At 60.1% G+C, this 10,236-nt stretch overlaps 1 protein-coding gene across 1 annotated transcript in view; it reads right to left on the bottom strand.

Moving 5' to 3' along the window:
• Positions 1 to 10,236, bottom strand: part of LOC149353811 (nose resistant to fluoxetine protein 6-like) — a 58,448-nt gene that overhangs the window by 38,202 nt on the left and 10,010 nt on the right. Inside the window, exon 6 of the mRNA XM_089575866.1 lies at positions 8,539 to 8,700. Within this exon, the coding sequence (XP_089431992.1) occupies positions 8,539 to 8,700 (162 nt within the window). The remainder of the gene's footprint in view (positions 1 to 8,538; positions 8,701 to 10,236) is intronic.

Raw genomic sequence — 10,236 nt, 5'->3', positions numbered from 1 at the left:
CAGCAGCAGCAGCAGCAGCAGCAGCAGCAGCAGCAGCAGCAGCAGCAGCAGCAGCAGCAGCAGCAGCAGCAGCAGCAGCAGCAGCAGCAGCAGCAGCAGCAGCAGCAGCAGCAGCAGCAGCAGCAGCAGCAGCAGCAGCAGCAGCAGCAGCAGCAGCAGCAGCAGCAGCAGCAGCAGCAGCAGCAGCAGCAGCAGCAGCAGCAGCAGCAGCAGCAGCAGCAGCAGCAGCAGCAGCAGCAGCAGCAGCAGCAGCAGCAGCAGCAGCAGCAGCAGCAGCAGCAGCAGCAGCAGCAGCAGCAGCAGCAGCAGCAGCAGCAGCAGCAGCAGCAGCAGCAGCAGCAGCAGCAGCAGCAGCAGCAGCAGCAGCAGCAGCAGCAGCAGCAGCAGCAGCAGCAGCAGCAGCAGCAGCAGCAGCAGCAGCAGCAGCAGCAGCAGCAGCAGCAGCAGCAGCAGCAGCAGCAGCAGCAGCAGCAGCAGCAGCAGCAGCAGCAGCAGCAGCAGCAGCAGCAGCAGCAGCAGCAGCAGCAGCAGCAGCAGCAGCAGCAGCAGCAGCAGCAGCAGCAGCAGCAGCAGCAGCAGCAGCAGCAGCAGCAGCAGCAGCAGCAGCAGCAGCAGCAGCAGCAGCAGCAGCAGCAGCAGCAGCAGCAGCAGCAGCAGCAGCAGCAGCAGCAGCAGCAGCAGCAGCAGCAGCAGCAGCAGCAGCAGCAGCAGCAGCAGCAGCAGCAGCAGCAGCAGCAGCAGCCAGCAGCAGCAGCAGCAGCAGCAGCAGCAGCAGCAGCAGCAGCAGCAGCAGCAGCAGCAGCAGCAGCAGCAGCAGCAGCAGCAGCAGCAGCAGCAGCAGCAGCAGCAGCAGCAGCAGCAGCAGCAGCAGCAGCAGCAGCAGCAGCAGCAGCAGCAGCAGCAGCAGCAGCAGCAGCAGCAGCAGCAGCAGCAGCAGCAGCAGCAGCAGCAGCAGCAGCAGCAGCAGCAGCAGCAGCAGCAGCAGCAGCAGCAGCAGCAGCAGCAGCAGCAGCAGCAGCAGCAGCAGCAGCAGCAGCAGCAGCAGCAGCAGCAGCAGCAGCAGCAGCAGCAGCAGCAGCAGCAGCAGCAGCAGCAGCAGCAGCAGCAGCAGCAGCAGCAGCAGCAGCAGCAGCAGCAGCAGCAGCAGCAGCAGCAGCAGCAGCAGCAGCAGCAGCAGCAGCAGCAGCAGCAGCAGCAGCAGCAGCAGCAGCAGCAGCAGCAGCAGCAGCAGCAGCAGCAGCAGCAGCAGCAGCAGCAGCAGCAGCAGCAGCAGCAGCAGCAGCAGCAGCAGCAGCAGCAGCAGCAGCAGCAGCAGCAGCAGCAGCAGCAGCAGCAGCAGCAGCAGCAGCAGCAGCAGCAGCAGCAGCAGCAGCAGCAGCAGCAGCAGCAGCAGCAGCAGCAGCAGCAGCAGCAGCAGCAGCAGCAGCAGCAGCAGCAGCAGCAGCAGCAGCAGCAGCAGCAGCAGCAGCAGCAGCAGCAGCAGCAGCAGCAGCAGCAGCAGCAGCAGCAGCAGCAGCAGCAGCAGCAGCAGCAGCAGCAGCAGCAGCAGCAGCAGCAGCAGCAGCAGCAGCAGCAGCAGCAGCAGCAGCAGCAGCAGCAGCAGCAGCAGCAGCAGCAGCAGCAGCAGCAGCAGCAGCAGCAGCAGCAGCAGCAGCAGCAGCAGCAGCAGCAGCAGCAGCAGCAGCAGCAGCAGCAGCAGCAGCAGCAGCAGCAGCAGCAGCAGCAGCAGCAGCAGCAGCAGCAGCAGCAGCAGCAGCAGCAGCAGCAGCAGCAGCAGCAGCAGCAGCAGCAGCAGCAGCAGCAGCAGCAGCAGCAGCAGCAGCAGCAGCAGCAGCAGCAGCAGCAGCAGCAGCAGCAGCAGCAGCAGCAGCAGCAGCAGCAGCAGCAGCAGCAGCAGCAGCAGCAGCAGCAGCAGCAGCAGCAGCAGCAGCAGCAGCAGCACAGCAGCAGCAGCAGCAGCAGCAGCAGCAGCAGCAGCAGCAGCAGCAGCAGCAGCAGCAGCAGCAGCAGCAGCAGCAGCAGCAGCAGCAGCAGCAGCAGCAGCAGCAGCAGCAGCAGCAGCAGCAGCAGCAGCAGCAGCAGCAGCAGCAGCAGCAGCAGCAGCAGCAGCAGCAGCAGCAGCAGCAGCAGCAGCAGCAGCAGCAGCAGCAGCAGCAGCAGCAGCAGCAGCAGCAGCAGCAGCAGCAGCAGCAGCAGCAGCAGCAGCAGCAGCAGCAGCAGCAGCAGCAGCAGCAGCAGCAGCAGCAGCAGCAGCAGCAGCAGCAGCAGCAGCAGCAGCAGCAGCAGCAGCAGCAGCAGCAGCAGCAGCAGCAGCAGCAGCAGCAGCAGCAGCAGCAGCAGCAGCAGCAGCAGCAGCAGCAGCAGCAGCAGCAGCAGCAGCAGCAGCAGCAGCAGCAGCAGCAGCAGCAGCAGCAGCAGCAGCAGCAGCAGCAGCAGCAGCAGCAGCAGCAGCAGCAGCAGCAGCAGCAGCAGCAGCAGCAGCAGCAGCAGCAGCAGCAGCAGCAGCAGCAGCAGCAGCAGCAGCAGCAGCAGCAGCAGCAGCAGCAGCAGCAGCAGCAGCAGCAGCAGCAGCAGCAGCAGCAGCAGCAGCAGCAGCAGCAGCAGCAGCAGCAGCAGCAGCAGCAGCAGCAGCAGCAGCAGCAGCAGCAGCAGCAGCAGCAGCAGCAGCAGCAGCAGCAGCAGCAGCAGCAGCAGCAGCAGCAGCAGCAGCAGCAGCAGCAGCAGCAGCAGCAGCAGCAGCAGCAGCAGCAGCAGCAGCAGCAGCAGCAGCAGCAGCAGCAGCAGCAGCAGCAGCAGCAGCAGCAGCAGCAGCAGCAGCAGCAGCAGCAGCAGCAGCAGCAGCAGCAGCAGCAGCAGCAGCAGCAGCAGCAGCAGCAGCAGCAGCAGCAGCAGCAGCAGCAGCAGCAGCAGCAGCAGCAGCAGCAGCAGCAGCAGCAGCAGCAGCAGCAGCAGCAGCAGCAGCAGCAGCAGCAGCAGCAGCAGCAGCAGCAGCAGCAGCAGCAGCAGCAGCAGCAGCAGCAGCAGCAGCAGCAGCAGCAGCAGCAGCAGCAGCAGCAGCAGCAGCAGCAGCAGCAGCAGCAGCAGCAGCAGCAGCAGCAGCAGCAGCAGCAGCAGCAGCAGCAGCAGCAGCAGCAGCAGCAGCAGCAGCAGCAGCAGCAGCAGCAGCAGCAGCAGCAGCAGCAGCAGCAGCAGCAGCAGCAGCAGCAGCAGCAGCAGCAGCAGCAGCAGCAGCAGCAGCAGCAGCAGCAGCAGCAGCAGCAGCAGCAGCAGCAGCAGCAGCAGCAGCAGCAGCAGCAGCAGCAGCAGCAGCAGCAGCAGCAGCAGCAGCAGCAGCAGCAGCAGCAGCAGCAGCAGCAGCAGCAGCAGCAGCAGCAGCAGCAGCAGCAGCAGCAGCAGCAGCAGCAGCAGCAGCAGCAGCAGCAGCAGCAGCAGCAGCAGCAGCAGCAGCAGCAGCAGCAGCAGCAGCAGCAGCAGCAGCAGCAGCAGCAGCAGCAGCAGCAGCAGCAGCAGCAGCAGCAGCAGCAGCAGCAGCAGCAGCAGCAGCAGCAGCAGCAGCAGCAGCAGCAGCAGCAGCAGCAGCAGCAGCAGCAGCAGCAGCAGCAGCAGCAGCAGCAGCAGCAGCAGCAGCAGCAGCAGCAGCAGCAGCAGCAGCAGCAGCAGCAGCAGCAGCAGCAGCAGCAGCAGCAGCAGCAGCAGCAGCAGCAGCAGCAGCAGCAGCAGCAGCAGCAGCAGCAGCAGCAGCAGCAGCAGCAGCAGCAGCAGCAGCAGCAGCAGCAGCAGCAGCAGCAGCAGCAGCAGCAGCAGCAGCAGCAGCAGCAGCAGCAGCAGCAGCAGCAGCAGCAGCAGCAGCAGCAGCAGCAGCAGCAGCAGCAGCAGCAGCAGCAGCAGCAGCAGCAGCAGCAGCAGCAGCAGCAGCAGCAGCAGCAGCAGCAGCAGCAGCAGCAGCAGCAGCAGCAGCAGCAGCAGCAGCAGCAGCAGCAGCAGCAGCAGCAGCAGCAGCAGCAGCAGCAGCAGCAGCAGCAGCAGCAGCAGCAGCAGCAGCAGCAGCAGCAGCAGCAGCAGCAGCAGCAGCAGCAGCAGCAGCAGCAGCAGCAGCAGCAGCAGCAGCAGCAGCAGCAGCAGCAGCAGCAGCAGCAGCAGCAGCAGCAGCAGCAGCAGCAGCAGCAGCAGCAGCAGCAGCAGCAGCAGCAGCAGCAGCAGCAGCAGCAGCAGCAGCAGCAGCAGCAGCAGCAGCAGCAGCAGCAGCAGCAGCAGCAGCAGCAGCAGCAGCAGCAGCAGCAGCAGCAGCAGCAGCAGCAGCAGCAGCAGCAGCAGCAGCAGCAGCAGCAGCAGCAGCAGCAGCAGCAGCAGCAGCAGCAGCAGCAGCAGCAGCAGCAGCAGCAGCAGCAGCAGCAGCAGCAGCAGCAGCAGCAGCAGCAGCAGCAGCAGCAGCAGCAGCAGCAGCAGCAGCAGCAGCAGCAGCAGCAGCAGCAGCAGCAGCAGCAGCAGCAGCAGCAGCAGCAGCAGCAGCAGCAGCAGCAGCAGCAGCAGCAGCAGCAGCAGCAGCAGCAGCAGCAGCAGCAGCAGCAGCAGCAGCAGCAGCAGCAGCAGCAGCAGCAGCAGCAGCAGCAGCAGCAGCAGCAGCAGCAGCAGCAGCAGCAGCAGCAGCAGCAGCAGCAGCAGCAGCAGCAGCAGCAGCAGCAGCAGCAGCAGCAGCAGCAGCAGCAGCAGCAGCAGCAGCAGCAGCAGCAGCAGCAGCAGCAGCAGCAGCAGCAGCAGCAGCAGCAGCAGCAGCAGCAGCAGCAGCAGCAGCAGCAGCAGCAGCAGCAGCAGCAGCAGCAGCAGCAGCAGCAGCAGCAGCAGCAGCAGCAGCAGCAGCAGCAGCAGCAGCAGCAGCAGCAGCAGCAGCAGCAGCAGCAGCAGCAGCAGCAGCAGCAGCAGCAGCAGCAGCAGCAGCAGCAGCAGCAGCAGCAGCAGCAGCAGCAGCAGCAGCAGCAGCAGCAGCAGCAGCAGCAGCAGCAGCAGCAGCAGCAGCAGCAGCAGCAGCAGCAGCAGCAGCAGCAGCAGCAGCAGCAGCAGCAGCAGCAGCAGCAGCAGCAGCAGCAGCAGCAGCAGCAGCAGCAGCAGCAGCAGCAGCAGCAGCAGCAGCAGCAGCAGCAGCAGCAGCAGCAGCAGCAGCAGCAGCAGCAGCAGCAGCAGCAGCAGCAGCAGCAGCAGCAGCAGCAGCAGCAGCAGCAGCAGCAGCAGCAGCAGCAGCAGCAGCAGCAGCAGCAGCAGCAGCAGCAGCAGCAGCAGCAGCAGCAGCAGCAGCAGCAGCAGCAGCAGCAGCAGCAGCAGCAGCAGCAGCAGCAGCAGCAGCAGCAGCAGCAGCAGCAGCAGCAGCAGCAGCAGCAGCAGCAGCAGCAGCAGCAGCAGCAGCAGCAGCAGCAGCAGCAGCAGCAGCAGCAGCAGCAGCAGCAGCAGCAGCAGCAGCAGCAGCAGCAGCAGCAGCAGCAGCAGCAGCAGCAGCAGCAGCAGCAGCAGCAGCAGCAGCAGCAGCAGCAGCAGCAGCAGCAGCAGCAGCAGCAGCAGCAGCAGCAGCAGCAGCAGCAGCAGCAGCAGCAGCAGCAGCAGCAGCAGCAGCAGCAGCAGCAGCAGCAGCAGCAGCAGCAGCAGCAGCAGCAGCAGCAGCAGCAGCAGCAGCAGCAGCAGCAGCAGCAGCAGCAGCAGCAGCAGCAGCAGCAGCAGCAGCAGCAGCAGCAGCAGCAGCAGCAGCAGCAGCAGCAGCAGCAGCAGCAGCAGCAGCAGCAGCAGCAGCAGCAGCAGCAGCAGCAGCAGCAGCAGCAGCAGCAGCAGCAGCAGCAGCAGCAGCAGCAGCAGCAGCAGCAGCAGCAGCAGCAGCAGCAGCAGCAGCAGCAGCAGCAGCAGCAGCAGCAGCAGCAGCAGCAGCAGCAGCAGCAGCAGCAGCAGCAGCAGCAGCAGCAGCAGCAGCAGCAGCAGCAGCAGCAGCAGCAGCAGCAGCAGCAGCAGCAGCAGCAGCAGCAGCAGCAGCAGCAGCAGCAGCAGCAGCAGCAGCAGCAGCAGCAGCAGCAGCAGCAGCAGCAGCAGCAGCAGCAGCAGCAGCAGCAGCAGCAGCAGCAGCAGCAGCAGCAGCAGCAGCAGCAGCAGCAGCAGCAGCAGCAGCAGCAGCAGCAGCAGCAGCAGCAGCAGCAGCAGCAGCAGCAGCAGCAGCAGCAGCAGCAGCAGCAGCAGCAGCAGCAGCAGCAGCAGCAGCAGCAGCAGCAGCAGCAGCAGCAGCAGCAGCAGCAGCAGCAGCAGCAGCAGCAGCAGCAGCAGCAGCAGCAGCAGCAGCAGCAGCAGCAGCAGCAGCAGCAGCAGCAGCAGCAGCAGCAGCAGCAGCAGCAGCAGCAGCAGCAGCAGCAGCAGCAGCAGCAGCAGCAGCAGCAGCAGCAGCAGCAGCAGCAGCAGCAGCAGCAGCAGCAGCAGCAGCAGCAGCAGCAGCAGCAGCAGCAGCAGCAGCAGCAGCAGCAGCAGCAGCAGCAGCAGCAGCAGCAGCAGCAGCAGCAGCAGCAGCAGCAGCAGCAGCAGCAGCAGCAGCAGCAGCAGCAGCAGCAGCAGCAGCAGCAGCAGCAGCAGCAGCAGCAGCAGCAGCAGCAGCAGCAGCAGCAGCAGCAGCAGCAGCAGCAGCAGCAGCAGCAGCAGCAGCAGCAGCAGCAGCAGCAGCAGCAGCACGCTAACTTCTCCAACATTAGAGCACTGCATGTAGGAATGAAGTGAGCGAATGAAGTCATAATGGCAAATGTGAAAGGCACCGGCCAGGCAGAAACCAGTATATATCTGCACTTTTGCAGCGAGAGGTGCATCTGTGGTGTATCCCGAAACTGGTGCGAAAGTCTGTGTGGAAATACGTGACCACTGCTCGCACATGTCTCGTGCTACCTTTGTCGTTATTAGGTGGGGCGTAGCGTTCGTCTTTTTCCACCCTCACGGGGGGGGGGGGGGGTGCTTATAGGGGGGCGTAGCTGTTCCTTGCGATCAGGGGAGCACCCCGCGTACGCAACGCAACCCGTGCCTCATGCCACGGGCAACCATTGCTGCCATTGGGCGCGACGCGCTATCATAAGGCAACTTGAAACGCTTCGAACAGCCTCTCGATACTCTGTGCCTGTCTGTGTAGGGATGGCATGCAGTTGTGAGGAAAGGAGAGGAAAGGTGCGGTAGCAGTCTTAAAGTGGGTGGACACCTGTTACCGAGAAGGAATGGGTGAAACGGCTAGAGACTTAGGAAAAAAAACAGACAACGCTAACGCTTGCTTTCGCCGAGTTTCGCGACTTACGCATCGTAGCTATAGGTTTGGTTTGGTTTATGGGTTTTAACGTCCCAAAGCGACTGAGGCTATGAGAGACGCCGTAGTGGAGGGCTCCGGAAATTTCGACCACCTGGGGTTCTTTAACGTGCACTGACATCGCACAGTACACGGGCCTCTAGAATTTCTCCTCCAAAGAAATTCTAGCCGCCGCGGCCGGGATCGAACCCGCGTCTTTTGGGTCAGCAGCCGAGCACCATAACCACTGAGCCACCGCGGCGGCCGTAGCTATAGGGTATACATTTTTTTTTAACAGCTGTAGCTATTCACGCCTTGGCTCGAAACATAAGACGTATGGGATTGAGGTAGCGATGCTCATGGCTGGCAGTGCGTAGGTGAAATGGAATCCATCTGAACGGAGACCGCTCTCTAATGAACAGAGACGCATTCGTCGCTGCTGACTCCGCAGACACTAGCAATTGCTGGAGCTTGAGTACGCATATTTCAACATCGACTTTACAGTCCCAGCCTTGTGAGACTTCTATATATGAAAATATTTTGCGACGCCAAGCTAAGCACAACTTCTATTTTTCTCTTAGTTTCCCCGAGCCTTTTGAATTTTTGACGGACAGAGAAATTATTTTGACCCTGGGAATGCGTTAAGCGAGCAGAGTGAAAATAACCGCAACAAGACGCAGAAGACTAAAATACTTGTGCCCCCTTTTGCAATACTCCCACTCGCCTTTCAGTTGCAGTAGAGAAGGTAGAGAATCATCAAGAGCATGACGCGAGCCGCGCACAGCATGACGAAGTTTGAGAAGACCTGACATCAAAAACATCAGCGATACAATCATTTCCTCGTCTTCAAGATTTGCTTCCATAAGATGAGGCTGTTCACTTTGCGCTCAGCCCCTGCCTGATCAGTGTTTATAATAAGGCTGGATTACAAGCAGCTGTAATCGCACTAGAGCCCGCTGCATTCATATTGATAATGCTACGCCCTGCTCTTGGTGATATTAGCATGTATATAAGCCGTTATACACACACGCAAAGAAACGCCGTCGGCTGTGAGAACGGCCCCTTGGATTTTTGTCAAAATTTTCACCACGAAGTAGCTAACAAAATTTAGAAGTTAGCTTAAGCCACACAAAGTAAATCTAACGTCATCAATGATTTCAGCACGTGGAGCATAATTAGTTCAAGGCCACTCCCCTTCCCATGTTCAATGAAATGATCACGTATGGAAGGAGACGTTGTCTATAGACATTGCATACCTAAGCTGTCAGGATCAAACATGACGTAGTTATGGTCGCATAGGACCCAGAGGGCACTCAGGAAGCGCACACCGTCCAGACAACGCAGCCAGCTTCCTTGAAAACTGGCTGCAGCAGAGAACAGCTGCTGGGTGTTTTTCACGGCAGAAAAGGCCAGAATCGCTTTCGTCATCGTCGGCACTGCGAGTTAGAAAAAGAGACGATAGCAGCGAAGCAGTGTAAAAGTTCGTTGTTTCAGCCGCCTTTGAAGGAGCAGATGACCAGGATTCATCAGTGACCGGTGTATGAGCATGCCCCCCCCCCCCGCCCCCCCCGTCAACTCAACACAAATGGCTCCTTGCATGAAATGAACAAAGGGGATGCGGCAATACTTGCTGTATAGGGCTAGCTGGTTCATTCTGTAATTTTGAACGGCGCAAAGAACACAGACACAGAAAGAGCGCGCTCTTTCTATCCACCCTGTACTTCCTGTGTTCGTGTCCTTTCCGCCGTTAAAATTTACAGAACAAAGGTGAGAATCCAAAATATCAATGCGGTGACTTTTTTCAGTTCATCGGCATCTTTATTACCCTCCTTGTCGCCGCCTTGATTAGGTGAGAGTGATATGGAGATACAACAACGACCAATGCCGTAGTTAGTGTATTGCAAACAACCGACTAACGGGCCTCTGATTAATGAGGTCCTTGTCTTCCGCCTTCTCATTCAGCAGCGTTCGTATTATCCCACGCATCTGGTACACTTAAAGGCGTGTGGCGTTGTGGAGACTAGTTGGGTCGACATCTTTCTTAGTAGAAAATCTTCGCCGTCATTCAGCAGACCAGAAGACACTTGATCGCCTCGTGCCACATTCCCTACTTTCTAATACTCTGCTTTCTTCGCTTTAGTTACAACCGGAAGTTCTTTCCACGACGCCATTCTTTTTCATGTGAGTGCTATGACTGTTTTGCATCGCTACCTCACAAAATAATATGAAATACAGTATCTCTGCTATCTTAATTACGAGTTTACTCCAATAAGTTTTGCCTGCTTGGCTATAGTGTTTTTCATGCGGTTTTTGGACTAGCGTATGAGGATGGTTTAATGATAGCTAAAGCGCCCTCCTACGGCACACTGGGCGCGTCTTCTGGTGACATCTGAGACGTTCCAGCAAAAGTACTGCGCTTGATTCACAGTACGTATGGGTGAGCCTTCGAGGCACCAGCGTATAAGTTTGCTTTCGCGCCACATGTGTGCGACGACGAGAAAACTTGCTTCAACCTCGCAGCAGTAAAGTTCTGGGTGCCTGCGGCGTTCATTGTTTCGTGTTAAATTTTGCGGGGTTAATTTGGTCAGTAAAATAGAAGATTCTCTACTGTTCACGTACAACCTCCGACAGATCTTTCAAATACCCAAGTTGAAACAGCAGCGCGTACACGTGTATGTTTTGTTGTTTTTTTATTCATCATTTTGTTACGTACACATCTCTAAAATGACCACAAATAACTTTTTAAGTGGTGTGTTTGGCAGCATGCAAGGATAACATGCACGGACCTTTGTACGGTCTTTAGATATTGCACACACACACACACACACACACACACACACACACACACACACACACACACACACACACACACACACACACACACACACACACACACACACACACACACACACACACACACACACACACACACACACACACACACACACACACAC

This window comes from Amblyomma mixtum, chromosome 3 (genome assembly GCF_055824585.1).
Source record: "Amblyomma mixtum isolate Tamu chromosome 3, ASM5582458v1, whole genome shotgun sequence".
Classification (NCBI taxonomy): domain Eukaryota; kingdom Metazoa; phylum Arthropoda; class Arachnida; order Ixodida; family Ixodidae; genus Amblyomma; species Amblyomma mixtum.
This window is presented reverse-complemented; position numbering and strand designations above follow the sequence as displayed.